The sequence below is a fragment of the Ixodes scapularis genome, unplaced genomic scaffold (genome assembly GCF_016920785.2).
Source record: "Ixodes scapularis isolate PalLabHiFi unplaced genomic scaffold, ASM1692078v2 PGA_scaffold5__190_contigs__length_132052651, whole genome shotgun sequence".
Classification (NCBI taxonomy): Eukaryota; Metazoa; Arthropoda; class Arachnida; order Ixodida; family Ixodidae; genus Ixodes; species Ixodes scapularis.
Genome location: NW_024609880.1, coordinates 130,739,340 through 130,762,284, shown reverse-complemented (window position 1 = coordinate 130,762,284; position 22,945 = coordinate 130,739,340). Strand labels below are relative to the sequence as shown.

The 22,945-nt window shown below is 46.4% G+C and overlaps 1 protein-coding gene across 1 annotated transcript in view; it reads right to left on the bottom strand.

Annotated features, from left to right (window-relative positions):
- Positions 1-22,945, bottom strand: part of LOC8030764 — a 50,344-nt gene that overhangs the window by 7,629 nt on the left and 19,770 nt on the right. The window contains exons 2-6 of the mRNA XM_002402720.4: positions 4,881-5,118; positions 3,659-3,732; positions 3,038-3,243; positions 1,566-1,670; positions 883-1,018 (exon numbers count right to left, since the gene is read on the bottom strand). Of these exons, the coding sequence (XP_002402764.3) occupies positions 883-1,018; positions 1,566-1,670; positions 3,038-3,243; positions 3,659-3,732; positions 4,881-5,118 (759 nt within the window). The remainder of the gene's footprint in view (positions 1-882; positions 1,019-1,565; positions 1,671-3,037; positions 3,244-3,658; positions 3,733-4,880; positions 5,119-22,945) is intronic.

The following is a 22,945-nucleotide window of genomic DNA, read 5'->3' as shown; positions in this document are numbered from 1 at the left end:
TTACCAAGACAGATTAGCTGTTATGTGAACCCCTAGGTATTTGTATGACGTTACTTGTTCAAGTGCACTGCCTGAAAGTTGATAATCGTAAATGTTGCCACAAACGGTCTGACGCGTAATTCTCATTACTTTACACTTGTTAGTATTCAGATGCATTTTCCAGATATCACACCAATTAGATATTTTGTTAAGGTCAGACTAAAGCACATAGGAATCGGAACTAGTAAAATGACTCGAAAAATGACGCAGTCGTCAGCAAACAACTTTCAGTCTTGTTCCTTTCCATGCATAATATATCAAAACAAAGATATATATATATATATATATATACCGTATTTACTCGCATAATGAACACACTTTTTTTCCCCAGAAATTGACACATACTTGGGGGTGGATTCATTACATGGGGAAAACCTTTTGCATTTACACACATTGCGTGAATGTCACTTTAGGTGCCAATGTGACATGGCAGAGTACTGTGGCATGTCTTTACTGACAGAGGCGCACCCATGGCTGGTTGTGGGGGCACCACAATAACCACGCTCTATAAATTGTGATCCTTTTCTAGGGCACTATTGGCATGCCTTTTGCCGAAGAAAAAGCGCTCTACGAAGCGCACTCAGCACGGAGAGCGATACGACCACTCTTAGGCTTAACCACTTTCAATATATCACTGTCCGAAAGCGAACCACAGACGATGGCGTGTTTGTTGACATCAATTCATCCGATGGACGAAGCATGTCCGGGGCTGGGCAATTCCTCGACCCCAGCTTCGCTAGGTGTGCGCACCGCTCGCTTTCACGGTTCATCACTCACCCGTCGTTTGCGACATCACAATGCCATTGACACTAGAGGGCTGTAATCACAGGCACTCTGACTCACTGGTGACGTTGGCTTCTCCCCAGAGATAGACCTGATATCGTGGCAAGGTGAGGTCATGACCGGGGACGAAAGCTGGCGTTAAAAACCGGCACCAGATGCGCTCTCCGTCCTGCTCAAAAGACGGGGCTCCGAAAACCTGGAAGAGCAGAGGGGTCACAGCACCACAAGAGAGCTCACTAGTTTGAAACCAAATTTCTCAAATAAAACCTATACATGAAAACGCTGAAAGACAGATGACAGCATGAAATAAGTATTTAGGGCAATACCGTGGCCTGGGGGTAATGCGCAGTAGTGCCAAATCAAAGAGAATGTTCGGGCAGAACAAAATGCATCATCTGTCGTGCTGTGGATGAAAATCTTCCTATCCAGAATAGGACTCATACCCGTGGTTGGTATGAGAAGCTAGGGGTAATCCTACAAACATTAAATGGTGATTCATCATTTTTCAACAACATGAAGTTGGTGATTGTTCCCGTATCCACCAACAAGCGAGGTAAGGCAAGTGCTGCAGTCATTTATTTATGGTATCCGAACCAACATGAAGGAAGTTTTTCCCGTTTTTATTGATTCTGTTCTTACAGACTTTGTATCCATTGAGAACTTTTGGTGGGTAGCACAGTACCATTAAAAATAAGCAGAACCCCCTTAACGATACATAAAAGCCGTCCCCAGCCAAGACAAACCTGGTCCGTTTCCACGGGAGTGCTGTCAAGATCTTGCAAGGAGAAGTACTGGACAGTGGCAAGATCGTGTGTCCTTGTGCACGCAAAGATGTGTGTATTTTTCAGCTGCAATCAAAAAACATTGTTCCCAGCTTGTGAGGCAGACCTCTTTATTAAATTTAGACAATACCATGCATCTAAGAGGTACAGCACTCCTCAAACTTAAGGCTGCCACTGAGTTACTCAAAATATTGATCTATTGTCAACTACACAAAGCTAAATTGGTCGCTGAAGTGGCTGAAATGTCTTCCCGAGGCTGGGCCATGATCGAGGAGTCAAAACTTCACCACATTTTTCAACCAGTAGGTGCGGGAATACCTAGCAAAAAAGGAGCAAAAAACAAACCATCTTGTGGAAGCACTAAGTCTGCAGAGCACTGGCAGATATACTTATAAGGGAATTAGCAATTTGTAGAAAGTCCTGTCAAGAGAACTAGTACCCATGCGTATTCTGTTTAATGCAACACACACACAAGCATCTATCCACTAAGAGCAGAATTCAGCATACAAAGTAAGTACCGTGCCGATAAAAACGTTTCTTAGGCTTGACCACCAGTAAAACTTATTTGTAAAAAAACATTAAGCTTTAAAATTAAATCAGCTTACAATTCCAGTCACTACATTCATATTTGGAATTGTCTCTCTCGCAATAAAAGGTTTGCTTCTATATGGCGATAACTTAATCTGCAAACCCTAACCAAAAATTACAATCACCTGTGACTTTTGTTCCTATTAAAAACACAATCACACATCGTGAGATGTCCATTTTTTCAAGAATGAGTAAAAGGGGCATCGCACAATGTGCGGTCACATTTCAAATAGGGAAGAAGGCCACACACTACTGTAATTTCGGGCTTTCTAGGATGCTTAGGATGACTAGATTGAGTTCACAAAATAAGACTACCTCAGAAACCAGTTTAATGTTCCTTCTGTTGAAAGGATCATGTCTGCATTGGGTTTTAGAATACAGTAAAACCTCGTTATAACAAAACGGGATATAACAAACTAATGGATATAACAAAGCAATCATAATTCCCCTTGCTTGCTAATAGTGGGAAGAAATGGACATTGGCTATAACAAACTAATGGTTATAACGAAATAATTACGACCGCTCCTTCAACTTTGTTATAACGAGGTTTTACTGTATATAGATAAAAAGCTATCAAATTAAAAGTATAAAAAAAGATCCACTTTTTTCCTGAAAGGCATTGCAAAAGTGGTTGGAACAAGCAGCAGAATAGTTAGGCACACCAGTAGAAAAGCAGCATGTAACACCGACACAAGGAACATATCCCATCCAACATGCACACAGTGTGCAAACAATTCAGATGTCAGTGAGATGCCTGGAAAGGATTACTGCACTGCACGGAAGGCACGGGCTTCAGAGAAATGCCCAGGGTTTGCCATTAAAACAGGAGCCACAGGGGACGTACCATGATGGGATCATCGGTGAAACCCAGAGCTACGTAGTGACCAGTGACCGGTGCGACACCACCCATGGTGATATCGATCGAGCGGTTGTCACTGCCCAATGCGTACGTCAGCGAGAGGTCGCACCGGCTTGCCTTGTCACACTTAGCACGGGTTCGGGACAGCGTCACGCAGCTCTTGGTGTCGCCACACCCCTCCATCGAAACCGCTGTAGCATCACAAAGAAAACGATAGCAGGTAAGGTTAGTCCACCAGCCATAAAGAAACCCTGCAACATACCGCTTTGGCATAGGAAATGTCTACCACAAACCAGAGCAAATGACCACAAAAGAGAGAGGGGCTCCGGTCAATCTACAAGCAGTCGTTAATCGAAAACTGGAATGTTATTCATATGCGGCACTGAGCATATGATCCGTTCATTTTCTATTTTAACCAACATGCAGGGCGTAAAACGATCTCGGGTTAAATTTTGCCTCGTAGGATTATCTCTGCTCCCAGAGTTATAAACTTAGTCTGGGTACGTAATGCGAGTGTGCTCGCTGCTGTTAGCCGAGGTGAAACGGGCCCAGATGAAGCCGAGATGTTTAGCACAACAGCAAAGCATCCACGAGAGAAGCACTTACGAAATTCGTCCACCGCAAAGTCGCCTCCAATGTTGACGTTGTACCAGTACTCGTCCCCTACCACAAAGGTGCCTCTGTGTGGAAGCAACAACACAACCTCAGGGGAACAACTGGAGGAACGTGGCTTGCAAAGTTTAAGCTATATAGGGAGAATTGTCCAAAGCAGCTTCTCTATAGTAAATCATTACTTTGGAATATAACAAAATTTTGCGTTTGCTAGTATGACTCTATGAGACACAAGTAGCTAACTTCCCATGTTGCTTTATTCAGGCCCATGACTCTTTCTGTGTCCTGTCAAAAAGGGCTTTTCTACATCTGTCGTAAAAGAACCATGTTCAATTTCAGCAACCGGAAGGCGTGTAAGCTCACACCTACACTTCCCCTGGTCTCACCCTGTCTTGTTTTTGGTGTGAACATTATGTGTAGAACCATTCTAGAACCACACCAGGAACCAGAGCTCTAAAAGATACCCTTGAAAAGCATAATTAAGCTGATACGGGAAATACCCGAAAAGCACCCATGAAGATTTCAGTGAAAATTGGATTAAACAAAATGTGAGAACTTCAACTTTTCGTTTTTTCATTTGTAGACTTTTGTTGGAATAAACACTAATGATGACTTTTCTGGAGAAATTGGCATGATGCTCACTTTGCACAATACCCATAACCTGTCAAGGTTGATAGTGGTATTTGCATGGACATGTGGCTGCGTTTTCAGTATTTTACAGTAAGTTACAAATACAGTCCCCATTTTCCAAATGTACCTGGTAACTGGTTATAGCTAGTATTACTAATAGAAAGTAACTGGGTTACTAGTAATTATACTTTTGCATCAAAGCCAAATGGGTGCCATCAGTATGCAGTCCATTGCCATTTGCATTTAATATGCTGCTTATGACGCATTTTGAGGCCATAGGCTTACCACCAGACGACGAAGTAACATGAACTGAAACATCACATTATAAAGGGCATTTCCCCAACGACTGAGAATAACTTAAAAAAAGGGAGATGTAACTAAAGACATGGTTTCTTTAGAGTAACATTATCGACGCCAGACTAGCTTTTGAAGTGTGGCTGCTTCCAAACGTGCACACGGTTCCAACATGTTCCCCAACAAGTTCTTCAGGATAGCATTGCTGACTTGTCAAATCTGCTTCTGAAGCTTGGCTGCTCGCAAATATGTGCATAGGGTTCCTGGGGTATGCCCCAACCCAGGGGCGCACCTGAGGACGACGTTGATCTCGGCCGTATCCGGGGGCATCCAGGTGAACCACAAGTGGTCCTTTTCCGACAGGTCCTTGTTGGTGAGTGCATTGGGAGGACCCTGCTCGCACGCCACGGGCTTCAGGGATTCCGACCAGTCGACGAAGAAGCCCTGCGGAGACCGGGCCTCAGAGTCGTCGGATGCGTCGCGGAACAGCACCATCAGAGCGTTCACAGCCAACTGCGACGTCAAGTTCACTGGGAGAGGGGGAGAAAAAAAGAGAATTTGAGGCATTAAAAAAGATTGCTTTCAAGAGAAGGTCGTATAAAACGTCACAGAGTAGTGTTGTGCGAATATTTGAATAGTATTCGTATTCCGTATTCGTTTTGAGGTGAACTGCGATAGTCGTACTAAGTGTGCTTCTCACCGAGCACCGGTGCACTGCGGAGAAGCAATACCCGCGGAGCTCGCGGGCTCCGCGGATATTGCTTTCCCGCAGTGCACCAGTGCTCGGTGAGAAGCGCACTCAACGGGGCCAACCCGCCGCGATTATGCGAGTATGCCGTGCAGCGATGTCTTGACAGCGCGCGTTCATCATTCATGCCGTTTTGTTCTTATTTTGTCAAATTTGATATAGAATGAAGAATATCTGCATATAACAAACAGATCTATAAATCCCCCGAATTAGGATAGCTGTGGCAAATATGTCGTTTATATGTTACCGTTCAAATAGTGGTTATATCAATATAACTAAACTGGGCAAATGGAAGGTTAGGAACAACCTCCACGGAATTCAGATGATTTTTAAGATGGTGCACGGTAGTGAAATACTTTAAGAAACTATTCAATATACGAATCCAAAATATTCGACCAAAACCGCCATTCGCTTCGAATCCACTTCGAACTCAAAACTCTACTATTAGCACATGACTATAATGGAGCATACTCCAATCAATGGTGACATGAGTGATGCGATTGGTTCGAGTCGCTTGGAAGCACCTTTTGGTGTGGACAGAAGTCTCTTGGAGCAAGCGCATAGACTCCATTCACATTTAATCTTAATCTTTATTTGCACACAAAGTGAGAACAGAGGAGGCGTGCGTGGCCGGCAGAAAAGTCGAAAAAACTTAGGCAGGAGCGCCTGCGAGCCAAACTCCCGTGAACAAACATTTAGCTGCAAATACGACGAACTCACACGCTGGTCTGTTCAACTAAAAGCCAACGCATTTATACACTTTCATCATTCGTTATACCGAACACAGTTTGATTCTCCGGAACATGAGATCACTGTTGCGTTTAAAAGCGCTCGACATGGCAACAAGAATGTAGTGACTATAGTTGCCATTGCTTTCGTTTAATAATCCCAATTGCAACAGACTCTTCTGAAGGTGATTGATGAGACATAACACGTGGAAATGGTAACCTTAGGTATGAAATGAAGGACAAATATTAGTTCAATCGAATATTGTTAGAGTTACATGGGTCAAAGTGAGTATGGTCTTACAATTCTGAAGGTTGCAATTAGAACACCATATTCAGCTAAAATAAATACATCCCATTTGATTATGAACATCAGTAATTCTTTTCACGTAGAGAAAGCTTTATAACAATGCAAACGTAGCATATAGGTGACAATGAATGAACGCTCAGCTGAACTCTTCAAGACCATTCACAAGCTACCATTCGTCCGCGGATAAAGCTAATTTAAATAAACCATTTATTGAACTTAATCAGCCAAATACAAGCACAGACGTGGTAAATAAACGAAAGAGAAAATTTAGGCGCGTAATGCAGCAAAAAAAAACAAACAAACACGATTTTAAAATTGTAAAACAGTATCACAACCAATGATGCTCCCGACTTCTAAGGACATTCAAGCCTAGCATTTAGCCTTGTACAATAGCCACGGCTCTTTTTCCAGAAGTTCAACTGCAAGGTAGAGTTAACTACCAACATTTACCAAGTTTCATTCATTTTAAATACCCGACGCGCACCATCCCGCTTTGATGTCCTCTCCACAGGCGGAGAGGGGGGGGATTCTGTCGTTGTTCGAATCCCCGAACAACGACAGAATTCCCGTAAGTACTACGGAGCCTTCATAGACCATATTTCTCCTTACGACTTCGCGCAGAGCGAAGACGCCTGTAGTGCGCAGGCGCGCCACTAGCGTTGCCCGGAGAGATACTCTAGTGGGCTGCAACTTGCAGAGAGGCTCCCTGCTTTCTCCCATATTAAACGATCTGTACGTCCAAAGAGCTCATTTATAGCCAATTCGCACGATCATAAAGGTGCAGTCGGCTCAAAAACCTTTATGGTCGGCGGCGAATATGGGTTACGGGTTTTAGTTGAGCTAGTTGGTACCTACTGTTGGCAATCAGGTCAGCTGAAGGCGAATATGGTCCCGGAGAAAAGCTCACTCAACGAAGCCGACTAACCAGTCCAAAAAAACGTTGGTCGAACCGAACAACGAGAAATAATGTTAGATCCGAGCACGGTCGAGAGTCGCGAAGATCAATATAATAGGAGGCTACTCGAATCGATAACCGAGTTTTCAATATTTGCATTGGCTCACCGTAACGACCCCGCACTGCGCGGAAACTGAATTATTAGTTTCGGTATCGAGAAAAACCAACGAGGTTTTCGAGCAACTTCAGTGGCAATTCCCCATTTTGGTGGAATGGATCAGAGAGTGGGAGCGAAAGCAGCCTGGCGCAGTAGTCCACCACATTTTGGAATGGGGAGGAGCAATCCAGGGGGCACTGCGTTCATCTCTGCGACGTCTTCCAAAATAATTCCATAGTCTTCCCATCACTGCTTCGGAGGCTGCATGACATCGGGTCCAACCACCCGCCACGCAGCGATGAGGAAACACATGCCGGCCGCCAAAGTTGGTTAGTGGGGTATTCGAAGGGGAAGTCTATGCGCGGGCGTTTACAACTTAATAAAGAGATGGAGCGAACGACACAAAATGCGTTCGGTGATACCTTTCCAAGCTTGAAAGGAGAACCCCGTGCCGAGGAGAACCGATTGGGCAGAGCCGGGGCGAGGGCACGACGTCTCTCGACGACGGCGCGGCATGACAGCGGACCCCAAAGCGAACGGCGCACGCCACCTTAGAAGGGGCAGGAGAGCGCTGGCGAGCACTCGCTCTTTCGTGCTCATTCTTTCAAGATAAAGCCGCTGTGTAGTCGAATGCATGCACAGGGCCGCCTTGATCTTTACGGGGGAATACAGCAGAGATCCGTCAGCGACAAATGTATACCAGATAGGCTCAAGTGAAACAACGCCGGTTGAACGGTATTTCACTTGGTCGTTTAACAAAGCTTTAGGGAACCGTTTTTGCACGATGGGCCCTCCGGTACAAACTGCGCATGTGCCAGTCTTCTGGGGTATAGCGCATGCGCAGTTCCTACCGGAGGGCCCCTCCTACCGTATCGGACGTGCAAAAACGGTTCCCCAAAACTCTCTAATGTCTGGTTTTTTTTTTTTTTTTTTGCACCAACTAGCGAAGTGAGGCTGGGACAAATATTAGTTGCTCCTCCGAGGTGTCCCTTGAGAACCTCGTTCGTGGCCGACAAAAGCGAAACTTGGGGGCTTTTGTGTCCGTGGCATGTAGTCTCGATGACGTCTCGTCATTACGTCAGGTGACATGACGTCACGAAGCACCATGGCGTCACATGACATCACAGCACCACGTGGAACGCTCTTAAATGCCTCATGGACTTCTCGGCACACTTTTTCCGCAGCGACGTACCATTTTTATCGGGCGCAGAGCACCCTACAAAGAAACCGCAGAGTCAATCTAGTCCCCAGCGAATTAAAGAGCAGTGCGGCATAAAACCTCGGGCCAAATATGCTGAGTGTGGTGTACGAGATAACTTGCGATTCCGTGTCCATTGGCCAGACGGGACTACGTGTTTCAGTGAACTTGCACGCCATCATGCGGCAGTCATGAACCCTTCTGGTAATCTCGCCATCCATTGTAGTCGTCATGCTCACCAGTTCTGCGTGATGTTAAGGCTCTGGCGAAATATAAAGAAAAAGTGTGCCGAGAAGTTCATGAGGCATTCGAGATTAGGGCAAAAGGAAATCAGTGTCAGCGATCCCGCCCTTGCCCTCTCAAAGAGAGTTTTTATTTTATCGAGGGGTTTCATCGATTGTTCTGACAAATAAGTGTTCTACAACGGCTTATATTATGTTTTTCTGGCAAAAAAACAAAAGCCATGGACTTATTTTGTCGATGGGGGACATGGAATGAGACTATACTTAGTAGCGGGGGTGTTGAGCACGCTATAGAGAGAAACACCACATCGCGAACAAGCCATCTACCTGAAAGAGGCAAAATTTGAACGGTGTCTATAAAACGCACATAATCACGAAGGAAAAAAAAAAAAAACATTCCCTCTAATGTGGCGATTATACACACCTCTTACAAAGCGTCGTTACACAACGTTTGACAAGGAAAATTTCAACTTCGCTAACACTAGCGAGCAAAATAGGTGCATTAGGCACGAGTAACTGGAAGGCACGGGTCATGCGTGAAATAACGCCTACGAAGCGTAAAAAAATATTAATAATTTTCGAGACATGAAAACTAAAATTCAGGCATGAATCAGACAAAGCACCAAGGTCACGTACAACAAAAGACCTTAGAATGCCAGAAAGATCTAATCTATAATCCTGCCAGAGAAAGAAACAACCTTACTTTTTTTCGGGATTTAAAGATAGCCAGTTCGACCAAAGATAAATTGCATCAACGTCATTTTGCAACAATTTACAGGCGATAACGTGGGGATACTACGATAAATTTTCACGTCATGCGTGGTCGCCTGAGCAGAGCTCATGAATGATCCAAACTCACGAACACAGACTGATATTCGAAACGACGTGTTGTAAATAATAAACAACGTGTTGGTTTATTTGTTAAACTCAGCCTTTCTGACTTGAGGATCTCATCAGGAACGCGCCGTTTATCCTACAGTTGTGATCCAGCAAGCTGATGAAGGACGTTTTGCCAACATCCAAACCAGTGAAAAAAAAAAAAAAAAAGATCTACCCGAAAACACCTAAGACTGCTTACGTGTAGGAATGCGAAAGCACTTCTACACGCAGCGCATTCCTACAAGCAGCGCGCCACGTCTTCCTTTTGCACACGGCGCTTCGCCGGTGACGTCACGGTTCCCCACTGCGCAGGCGCGGCGAACCCCGCCGGCCTCACGACGGCGTCCGTGACGATGCATCTGCGTTGCTGTGCTTTTCTTTGTGTTTTATTTCTGAGGCGCGTCCGCTTTGACCTTGAGCGCCCCGCCGGCTACCGTGATAAAGCATCTGCGTGGCCGTCCTTTCCTTTGTGTTTTATTTCTGAGGCGCGCGCTTGATGACGTAGTTTTATGACTATGTTTCGGGGACAACGCCGACGGCTTTTCGCGTAATAAAACAAATAAACCTTTCGCCCTGAAAAAAAAAAAAAAAAAAACAACAAAAAACAACAACAACAAAAAAAAAGACATTTCAAGTGCAGGGCGGCGTGAAAAAAAGTTTCGAGCATCGTGAGATCGTTAAGCCTCTGTTCTGGTTTGTCAATGTACGGGACGTCGTGCATTGGCAACACGTTTTCGTTTGGATTCAGCAAAAGCGTTCTTGAACCCTTTTTTGTTTTGTTTTTCAATTTCTGAATACATTTTCCGCTTTCTCTCCCTGAAATAACACGTAACGAATTACCATGATTCAATTACGTAAAAAAGTAATGCCAATACTGTAATGACATTATCTATTTTCGCAGTAGATCTATTGTAATTCGTTACAGTAATATTTCAGAAAGAGAAAGCAAAAAAATTAAAACACAAATCGATTTTTTTTTAAACATGTAGTTAATACGTTACAAGAATGATATATAAACGTGACGGATGACACGAAATTTCGTTACTTGTAGCGGATAGGCTGGACAAAACACACAAAGAATTGGAGAAGAAAAAAATAAAGTGGCAAATTACCCGAATCGAAGTTCCCAAAAATAAGGAAGGTTCCACGCTTACAGCTTTATTTGAACAAGAAATCGATGCTTCTGAGATCGACTTTTCTCCAGCGCGGAACGAAGGCCCGCTTGCCAAGTTCAGAAACGTCGCTGGTGAAATCAAAACACGAAGCAAGCTATTTACAGACGGCACACCGTTGGATGACCCGAACATCACGTGAGCCAAGGTCAGCCGTCGGGCCCCTCCGAAACACGAAGCCTCCAATCGGATACCATACCGTCCCCGACTGACAGATTGGGTCAGACGATAGAGAGAGAGAGAGAGAGAGAAAGAGACGTACCATCGATCAATGGCGTCGGTCAATAAACAGCGCCGGCTAGAGTAAGTATGCAGAGTAAGCGTCGGCAGAACTCGGCAAAGGGCGAACACCTACCAGCCTATCCTAGCTACGGAACGAAGCACCTGACAGCTTTCCGCAGAAAAGGTGTCAGCTCCGATGGTACGTCGCCCAACACCAAAGAGAAGCCAAGGCCAGCACACGACGTCACTGGCGGCGGATCCCTGACCTGCCCCGGCAAACACCCTAAGGGCGACGCACGCACTTGCGTTGAGTCCGCGCTCCCACGCTCGGATTGGTTCGCGCCGAGAGCGTAGCCCTTGCAGCTTGCCAAGCCACGCAGACAGGGAGTCCGGCCAGCGTCCTTCGCGTGTTCCGAGCAGGCACCACGCAGACTCGGTGCACAGATGCCGGCCGATCGTGTGGGGGCCGGCAGAGCGGTATCTGCCCGTGAGCAGAGCACGCAGCTGGTCGTGCGGCTATTCAACGACACACGCGAGCTCCGAGGTCCACAGCCGGGGATACCTATCCATTAACCCAACAAAGACATTGTTGACTCGGGCCTAAGTGAGCGGAGGGGAACACGCCGGTTATAGTGTATCGAGGCAACACGTCGAAAGAGTTTTGTTTCCTACGTTTTGATTTGACCGGGAAAAGAATGAATCATTCTATTGTCCCTTATTGAATGGTCACACGAGTAATGAGACAGCTACGATCGATTGACACAAAATGCGAGTCAAAATATTCCAGCAAAGGCATCGCGAAAAAAAAAAGTATAAAGCCATTATGTTGATCACTTCCTGTGGACGGACACGACAGAATGTTCCGAGAAAATTGGGCATTCCATCAGTCTCGATTAATTATGCTTTAAGTAGTGAAAGTAACGGTAAAAAAGTTCAGGGGTGTGCAACTTTCACCGCCTCCCAAAAACCGAATATATATGAACACGGCGCCATGGTTCCGGTGTCCAACTGACTGTTGGCAGAAATATGCAGTCAATAGCATGAAGCAGACGCAGGAATGCTTCTTTCGTGCGTACACTGCAGGAGACAACGAGGCAGTCAACGCTCACCTGACTCATCACGCAGAGCTCTCATAACGTCAGGTACAGAGGGTCAAATTAGAGATGTAAGCGGTTGAAAAAAACATGAACAATTTTGAAAGAAAAAAAAACTGTTTAGTTTTTCCGAAATTAAAAGAGACAAATGCCAACTGCATGACTCCGTTGAGTCTGACCTTAAGCGCTGTCCCGACCGACTCTGGGAATATGTTAGGTATATAGTAGGCCATCCAGTAGAGCTGAATCTGATGATATAACTCTGCAGACTCAGACAGGTCATGTCTCTGATTCATTCAGTGGGTGCAATCTCTTTGCAAAACACTTCTCATCTACAGGAAACCCCAATGTCCCCCAGTCCAACAATGCAACCCTGTGTTCTGAAAATCCCCTTCTGATGTCGATTCGTGTATTGACTATTGGTGACCTGGTCTCGGCCATGAAAAAACTTGCCCCAAAAAAGTCATGTAGGGAAGATGGGATCCCGGCCATTATTGTCAAAGGGTGCTCTGATATCTTGGCTCCTGTACTGCATCCAATTTTTAGCGTGTCCTTAATAACAAGTACATTTCCGTCAGCCTGGAAAACTGCTTTGGTTGTGCCCGTACACAAATCTGGAAGCTCCACGTGTATCGATAACTACAGAACAATTCCATTGCTTTCCGTTTTTTCGAAGGTTTTTGAAAAAGTCATATTTAAGCGTGTGAGTTTTCATTTTAAGCAGACGCTCAGTCGGAATCAGCGATCTGCTGCAACAAATCTTTTGACCTTTTTGGGGTTCGTGAAACCTTTAGCTGGGTCCCGTGGTCAAGTTGATGTTATTTATTTTGACTGTTCGAAGGCGTTTGACCCCGTAGATCACAAATTATTGCTGTCAAAGCTGTTACATATGGGTCTTTCTTCGGGTTTCTACGACTGATTTGCTAGTTATCTTTTTGAACGATCAAACATGGTTTTCTACTTAAGATGCAAATCATTCTCTTATCAGTGAACTCTGGGGTACCACAAGGGTCGAACCTCGGACCTTTGCTTTTTAATATTTTTGTAAATGATCTTGTAACTAGTGTGACTGACTCAATGATGCTTCAGTATGATGATGACGTGAAGATTTATCGTAGTATATAGACGCCTGTGGACTGTGAATTGTCACAAAAAGATATTGATGCAATTCATTTGTGGTGCTGTGCGAACTCGCTAGTTTGAAACCCCACCAAAACTAAGGTTGTTTCCCTTTCCCGTAAGGCAAATGTTGTTGTACATCCTTACACATTCGACGGCTCTGAAATTTCAAGATATTCTGTTGTGCGTGATCCTGGCATTTTGGTCGATTCATGCCTGAACTTTAACTATCATGTTTCAAAGGTTATTAATGATTCCTTGCGGATCCTGGGCACGCATTACCCGTGACTTTCGGAATTACAACTGTATACTGAACCTTTTTCGGGCTTTGGTTCTATCACGGTTAAACTTTTGTTCTACAGAATTCTTTGGGTGTCAGTCAGGCGCTCAGGTTGGAGTGCATACAGAGACGACCCGTGAGAATTGTCTACGATCGTCACATTGGACGGAGTGTTTTTTTTTATGATTATGTGCTTCGTTCGGGCACTCTTGGTCTTTCGCCTCTTTCAACTAGGCGACTAGTTCGCGACATGGTGTTATTATATAAGTTGTTCAATTCTGTTTTTGATTCCCCAATGTTATTGAGCAGAATTTCAATTCATGTCTCCCAGCGACAAAATAGGACTACTCCTTTTTTTTTTACCCCTCTTACCCATGGAGTCCAGTCCTCCGCTGACACGGATGATGCTCATGTACAACAAGAGTTTTCACCCACACGTGGACTTTTTTATACCTTTTAAAAAGTTCAAGAATAGTATACTGATCGGGACTGCCGTGTACTTTGTTCAGTTCAGTGCTGTTTTAAAATGTGAAGTGTAACCCTAAAAAAGGCCCCTAACGCTGTTTGGGAAACCTGGTAAAACTTTGATTGATTGATTGATTGAAAACATCAAAACACCTTCCAACGCTGTGACTCAACGGCTGCCATAGAGGTAAGCCCCCCTAAATATGGCATGTTACACTTTCGCGTTACACTTCTTCGGGGCATTACTATAAGTGTATAAATCAGAGTAGCGATGTGGGCGAGTTGGTTCATGCTTAGAAATAATGGAAACAGCGCGCAAACGACAAGGACGGGAGGAAAAGGAGTACACAGGACGAGCGCTGAACTGACAACTGAATATTTATTGAAAAGGACCCAACGAAGAAAACACCCACAAAAAAAAAAAAAACACACTCCTGTGTACTCCTTTTCCTCCCGTCCTTGTCGTTTGCGCGCTGTTTCCATTATTTCTAAGTGTATAAAGTGCGACCTCTTGTTTCATAACTTGGAAAAGTTTTCCGCTAACTTTATTTCTAACCTATATATATATATATATATATATATATATATATATATATATATATATATATATATATATATATATATATATAAATATGGAATAGAAGAAATTATTTACACTACGGCCTCTTGCGAATTCGGACATACCCGATTTTACAAAATGACATTCTCGTTACAATCGTCAATGCATATCTTTCTTGGGAAAGATATGCACTGTCAAACGACACTAGGCTTTTGTTGGATGTATAAACCGCGGTCAAAGAAAAGCCTAGTGTCGTTTGACAGTGCTCAGTCTAAGCTCATTAAGAGGGGAATCGCTATAACCTGCCTCCAGGCAGCATTTGCAAAACGTTGTAATCACCAAATGTCGACTAGCTTTGATATACAGATTAAAAGGCTACGGAATGCAGGGTTCCCTTCATGGCTGATTCCTAGTGTGTGTGAAAGCCTGCTTCAAAAGATCAAACAAAAGAACCAACAGAATGGCAGTATCACAAAAAAGACATAAAAGAGTGCATGTCATTCCATACATGCACAGTTTCACACAACATAAAAAAAGATTGCCAGCAGATACAATGTTAACATTGTTTTTTCCGCGCCCTGCAAACTGGCTAAGATTTGTCCGATGATGACTAGAAAAAAGAAAGTTCTGTGCTCCAAGAAGCATGCAAGCCAGTATAATGACTGTGTCACTAACGTCATCTATGAAATACCGCTTAGTTGCGGGAAAGTTTATATAGGACAAACAGGGCGCTGTTTCAATGACAGGGCAAGAGAGCACAAACTATTTTCTGTACGCAACAATTTGGGGGGTCATCTGTCGGAGCATTGCAAGCGTTGTGGTTGCGAGCCGATTTTGGAGTCAACAACGCTCTTGAAAAAAGCGAAAGAAAAAACAGAGCGGGAGATTATAGAGGCGTTCTTTATTAAAAAGAAGAACGACAAGTGCATCAGCGCGCTATCTGTTAGCTTACTAGAGAAAGAAGTGGCCTATCTCGATGGGTGTCTGTAAGGTGTTTTATTGGCTGTTGGCGTTTTTTGAAATGTAAACAATGGATGAGTTGTCTATAAAAGCGTTGAACGATCTTGCAATAAATCAGTTGAGAGTAGCGCCTTGTCCCTGTCGTTTGTGTGATTTTCTATTGTCCCTGTCTGTTTGCGCTTTTAAACCTTATACCTACCATGGACCAACTAGCCCAAACCAAAGTTTTAATGAGTCGAAAAAAGATATTCGAGAAGGTTTTTCCAGTGTGGTTTTTTAGTAGCATTTTTCAGAGATTTGAGATGTATAACATTTCGCGTTTTCTGTGTATATATATATATATATATTTATCATGTGTTACTTCAAAAAACGTAAATATTTCCGCCTGATTTTTTTTTTTCATACTGTTGTGTTTGTTTATTTTTTCTCCTGCCTCTGCTGTTTGTGTAAGAGGGGGGCGGAGGACTCGTCAAGCTGTACGAAGCAGCTTTTTTCCTCGGTCTTCCTCCATCAATTGTTTGGTGCAAAAATAAACATTATTATTCCTCCCATCTTCGATGTCCGTGTCTGTAATCTCCGGATAGATTACCAGACGCTTAGGGATCGACGGCGGTCGGCGCGGTGTGGCCCACTCGGTCTAATTGGATCCCGCCCGAGGATTTTCCTTCCGTCGAGGGCACTCGCGCAGAGCAAAGCTCGGACGCAGCTTTCAATTAGGCGATTGGAAAACGCAGCCCAAGGGAGTGCCTCCTCCGTCGTCGCTGCGCTCTTGAACTGATGTCAGCGCCGAGACCACGACGGTCAAGCCCCGATTATGCTTTGATCGATGGCCTGTTCTGCGTTGCGCGCTGTCGAGCGGCAAATTGGAACTCATCGCACAGGGCGCGCCAACAGATTTGTGGAAACGTCGTCCCGTTCCTGCTTCCCCATGCGAGGCACGCTCCCGGGCCCCCCTTTTCACTTTTCGCTATCCAAGGCAAACTCAAGGTCAGCAAAGCCATCCAGATCGTTAGGGGTCACTCACGTGGGAAGCGTGTGCTCCGCGTTCAGGCGCGCGTCTTTGCCTCAAACGTCACACACGAGACTGTCTGCGCAGACACTGTCCCGGTATGTCACGGTCTCATTGGTCATACAAAACTGTCTGCAGGCATGTCGGAAGCATGTACGAGGATTGCTTCGAACAAGATTGAGGCCGCAGATAATTTTGACGTCTACAACGAACACCGTGTCTTTTGCATGAGCAGTGTGACGAAAGGGGGGGGAGATTTGACGTTACGGTCGGAATATTGCCCAGATCTATTTTGTTGACCCAGTTTTCGCTACGTCACCAAAATCTAAATTTTTGGCTGGTGTATATCAATGCGTTTATTTAAAAAAAAAGTTGACCTTGGAAAGCTTAGGGGGGTGTTTCCACCAGGTCGGAAGCTGGCCCTCCTGGCACACTTGGTTGATGTAGTCCAACAGTTGCGTCTTGATGTACTCAGGTGCGTTCTTCGGCATGGGTCCCGTGATGCCGTCTTTGCCGGGTGCGCTGCGCGCATTTACTGACGCAAGGACTCCCAAGAGTTCTGCCATCGTCAACGGCGAGTCTGGCACGTCGCTGCTACCTTGCGCTGTTGGAGTTTGAGCGTAGGTGTCTTGTGGTGTTTGCTTTTCTGCGGGTGGTCGTGGGAAGAACGCCTTGGCCGCAAGCTCCTCAAACTCTTCCTGAGTGCACCGCAGTCCCAGGACCGCATTGGCCGTCACGTCCCTTGCCCTGGCACGACCGGACATGGCCGAAAAAGTCCGCCACATCTTGTCGATGCCGGTCTTTTCGTCGAAAGAGGCGTAGTGCTCGAGCTAGTGAGTTCTGGGGCCTTAATCTGGACACTTGGCGAGAAAGTCGGTGAAAAATCTAGCGACTATGATTGGCCGGCGCCGAGGTCAAGTGCGGCGTTGGCCAAACACGGCCGCCAGATTTCTCGCAGACTTTTTCGCCAGGTGTCCAGATTCGGGCTGCTGGTCAGCTTCCTTGGCGCACTTCCGTGCCTGGGCCTTCTTTTTGTGTGCGCGTCCGTTGTTTAGGAACTTGGCGTGTAGCTCCGCGCGTTCGTCCCATGATTTCTGTAGAAACAATTTTCCGGTCTTGAAATACGCAAGAACAATACAACTGTAAGAGATCCGTGGAGATAGGCATGACAGATAACTAGGGTGACCGTAGTTCAACGTAAAAACACATTTTCCCAGTTTTTTTTTTTTTTTTATAGAAAACACAACTGGTTTTCTTCCTCTGTTTTAAACAACGAGGAGGTAATGTCGACGGCAGCATGCTAAATTCAGTCACACAGAAAACGTCTCCCTTATACTTCTATGCGAACAAAACGTATTTTCAGATGTAATCAGAAATTTAATCAGAAACGTATTTATAATACGTTTCAATAAAATGAAGCCAGTAACAAGTAATTGTGATCTTTTCGATTTCCGTCCTCTTAACATGCACGTTCCCACGAAAAGGGGACATGATCGCTTCATTGGGACAAAATCACGGGACGGCAGAAATGACCCTCTAAAACGGGACTGCCCCGGCCAAAACGGGACGTCTGGTCCCCCCACTGATAAGTTGATTGATTACAGTACCAAAAACGGCTATCCCGGCCAGGAACAATCTCAGTACGATGACCCTTCATAGCGGTTTTGGCGCGACTGACTTAGAGCGACCCTTTTGAAGATTCGAAGGGACCGAAATGGCGATTGCCATGGCAACAGAGATCGACCAGCCAATCGCCTTGCGAGGTTGTGGTAGTATGTACATTGGTATCTGTGTCCGGCTAGCAGGCAAGAAAGGCAATGGTGCTAGTTTCCAAGGATTCAGTGACTTTAGTGTGAACCAGCCTTACCTCAACGCGAGCAAACGGTATACTGTGTGGCCCGAACTAAACCGATGGGGAGCAGAGGCTTGGAAGTTTGAATGAAGTATTAGCTTGAGACAGACTTCATGGCAACCCCAGCCTGTTCCATTGGTTGTAACTTTCTCGGGGAACACCTGTCTCCCTTGACTAATGTCGGAGGGAACCCTGCCAGTATTGGCACTAAAACAGTGCATAAGCTTACAAACCTTATGAACAGTATTGCACATACTAGTAAGCGTTTTGCCTATTTATATGCACCAATAGATGGCTCAGGTCTCCGACGAAAATAACGCTTAAAAAAGTTCATTTCGAGGCAGGGACGGCCAAGCGGAGGAACGGCCATTTCTCGGGGAACCCCTAAGAATACTCTAGGAACCAAGTTTGAGAACTCGAGGCATACCCAAAACAAATGGCGAAGAACATGATGCGCCCACCTCGCTTCAAAAGACACTTGTTCCTGTAGTACTAATTTTGGGGCTCTTACTACAAAAACATACGCGTGTATCGTTCTTCGTACAAATTGTTTTTCGCGTTTATCGCACTAAGAAGAAAGTGGAGGAATCCCGACTTGCGATAACTCAGAAATTAATACAGAGGACGAGAGAGCATTACTCCGCAAATGCTATCTCGTTGAATCGATGCATACTAGTTGCCTACTAGATGCATACTAAAATCGATGCATACAAGTTGGTGCCACCAAAACGTCCACGTAGCTCAGGCAGTTTCTGCTCGACGCCTGGCTGTGAATCGGCTAGTCTGAAGAGCGTGCGAGGGTTTGTAGTCTCGTCACAACCTGCGGTAGGTTTCCAGTCTCGGCACCTGTCCATGCTTGGCCGAAGTGTTCCCATACCGTAATACCTCTCCCTTTCATCGTAGCATTCCGTCTCGCGCGCCTGTTCTCACCGTTCCGTAGCCTAGCTGCGCCTTCTAGGAGGCAAGAAACGCAAAATCGAGGGGAAAAAGAAAAGGAACGCACTCTTTCTATGTTCTTTCTCTCGCTCTCTCGACGAACTTGTTGAGTTACTTCTGAAGAGAATAAAAGCTATAGACAAAAACACATAGAAAAGGGTTGCCTTGCCTGCAAACCCCGCTTTAATTCTAAAATATGTTTTTTTTTTTGTTTTTTTTTTTGCAGGAAGATTATTTGCGTGTTTCGGTTTCCGTAAAACAGCACGTATTGAGAACAAGCAACAACCGTGTTCCAGCCACGTCGGAACCACCCTTTCCTTGGCCGGGAGGCGTGTGCAAGCGAGAGAATCGGCCGGCATGTAGGGAGTCGAGCTCGCTCAGCCGCTTCGCCGCACGACACACCTTCACAGGGACAAGTCCTCCCCGCGGGGCTTCCGTCAAAGAGAGCGGCTTGTCTCTCCCCGCGTGGGGTTCCCCTCAAAACAGGTGGGCGCCTCGGGTCAATACCACGTAGTAGAGGATGCACGCATCAGCTCCTATAGCTTGCGTCAGTATTTTCACCAGCGCGTCTCGCTGAGACTCACAAGGAGAGCGACGCTGGTAGGCGGCAAGGCCGTACGCGACTGTCTTCCTTTGAGCTTCGGCATGTTGTCCGCTTGGGTCGGGGATCCCGACAACTCGATGCGCAGGCCTTGTCTTCTAGGGGTTATTGTTCGAGCCGGCTTCTCGAGCCGCGACGTCCTCGGGACCCGAACACCCGAGAACGTCGACTGGCCCAGCGAAATCCCGCACCACCCCGACTCCGCCAGCTTCTTTGATCCCGCGTGCGGGCGTCAGAAGCAATTCGCTCTCCCGTCACGACGCGCCGCCGCCGGAAGATTATTCGTATGCCTCCCGACGCCCGGCCCGAATCAACTCAATCCGTCAAAGCCTCGGTAATTTGACGTGCGCGCCTCCGGTGGAAAGGGGCCCCGTCGTCCCCGCGGGCCCTTTGTGCTCCAGGAAGCAGGCACGTGCGTCGACGCCAGTCCCGTGCTCCGGGGCAAATTGATCAGTAGCAGCCCTCTCCTCGGGAGGTTGACGAGCCCCGTTCCGACGAGGCGCGTGTCCTCTTCGACGCCTTCGCGGGAGATACGGCGACGCCGGTAACGGGAGTCTGGATATGCTGGATGCGGCGGACGCATCCAACGTGACCACGGAAGCGGACGTGATTGTCATCCACAGTGGGGCTATCCGAGAGATGCAATAGAACAGACGCAATTCATCCGCTCCGGTCCTGTCGTAGGCATACTCAGCTTTTCGCTACTAACACACTATCGAAATGCAGACATGTACGTAACGGCTTACTAACAACGAGACTTTTAAGGCCAAGTAACAAGTAATGGTGTTTCGTTACTTTTGGGCAGTAACGTGTGCAACAGCCGCTCGTTCCGCTCCCGCTCTTCTTCCTCCGTAGAGAGGTTACCACCATCAATGGGCGTTGCCGCCGTCGCTCACAGATAGCGGTAGCTGTCCAGACTTCGGTGCAATCATTTCTAATCCGGCGGACACGATCCTGAGGAACCAAGCCCTTAACAGCTCCGCTGTAAGAAAAAAAAACAAAAAAAAAAAAAAAAACCGAACACGCTGATAGCGTTATTAGGGAGTTTTCGTGGATCGTTTCCGCTGTCAAGCAACGTTCTAGGCAACCCGCTACAAGATCCGGGACTCTGCAAGCGAGGCTAGCACCGCGCATGCGCTGTAGTGGAGTTTTCGTTCCGGAGAGCGTAGCGGAGGTGGGAAAACGGTCTACAAAAACTCCCTTTTATGCAGTTCTCGCAGTGCGTTGCCGCAAGCTACTCTATGGCCAGCACTGAAAACCATGCTTCAAATGTGGAAGAATAACTTCTTGTCGCTATGCCTAACCGTAAGGCAGCTTCCGACTATACGTTGTGCTAAAACTGCCCGTTAGTAATCATGCGGCCATGGCTCGGGTTGCTCACGCGTTGCAATGCACAAAAAGGGCGACGGTGTGCAGTGAGGTGGCAGCCTCTGAAGCAGAGACGTCAACACTGGAAACGCTGCTCTACCGAAGCTCGACGGTCACCATGCGCGGCTCACGTTTCGGAGCACTGGTGGCCAAGAACAGCGCAACCACCGCACTGTTTTCACCACCCACACAAATATTTTCTTTGGAACGCGCAATGATGGGACTGGCGCCCGAAACACCTTCGCTTTCCACAAAACCTCACAAGCTCCGCGATGTTTCCGCGACTTCTAAAGAGCAACATGCTCGTTTTCTTAACGGTCGTCAACATCTCCGTTACCTGCCCTGACCGTTTCGGATTTGTAGCCAAATAGGTTAATTTAAGCACACTGACCAGCGTCAGCGAGCAGTCACGCTCAAAATAGACCCCCGTCTCTTCCGCCCTCTTGGAACTACCGCCCCGCCATCTACAAGGCGTTGGAGCTGCGAATAGTGTCTCCGCCGAAACATTTCGCCAGTCCAGTACCGCCCCGAGGAGAAATGCCCGCGCGCAAAAGTCGTCCTCCGAAGAAAAATACTCGTACAAGCAGGGGTGGGGAACGATAGAAGTTGAGGCCTTCAACGTTAAGGCCAGTACGACGCTCGTCCACAGCGAAACGGATCGACAGCTTTCGGAAATTCGATCTGTGCAGTGCGAAACACATGACACGGCACACGATCGCGAGACCGTGTCAAGTTTCGGCAGAGAGTTAGAATAGAACATTCGGCGCTTGGTTTGTTTTGTTTGTCTCGCCTTTGTTGTCCCGTTCCCTGGGGCTCTTATTTTTTGAGAGTTGGAAAAACTTGAATTTTTCATGGAATGTTGTTTGGTTTGACTAGTGCAGTGGTTCTCAAATGGGGGCCCGCGGACCCTTTGGCGTCCGCGAAGGCATTCTAGGGGTCCGCGAAGCCCTGCCTTGTCGGTCAACCCGGCAATAAAACTTGTATTTTCTCAGGTCGAGAAAAAATGTTTCTGTTTTCGGGCTAGTTTTCTTCTCTGTATATCAATAAGAGAGGTCTACTTCACACTAGTCCTTACCTATATCCACATTTGAAATTATTATTATATCTAACCTATACCTTTCCCCTCCCTTAACCACAAACGGGGTCCTCCATCATCTCCGCAGATCCACAAGGGCCCGCGAAACTTCGATGGTTGAGAACCACTGGACTAGTGTTTCGTTAAATTTACGTTGTAACCACTTCTACTATGGCGCTTTCAGTGTGCCAGTACTGTTTGTCAGTCCGGGTGCACTGTCAAAGCTGCCAGTTCACGCTCGTTGCCCTTTCGCTCATTCCGCATTAATGCGAGACGAAGTATAGAACAAAGGTACGGCCGCGAGAAGGCGGGGAAGGCATGTTCGATTGCGTTGTTTGTCTGTCGGAGCGCGGGGAAGGCATGTTCGAAGGCGAGAGAAAGCAAAAGAAAAGCGTTCGTGCGTTCGTTACCACCGAAAATAACCCGCGAGATACGGGCCCCGGAGGGGAAAAGAAAAAGGCCAGCGTCCGCGGCGCTGCACTGGGTGCCCG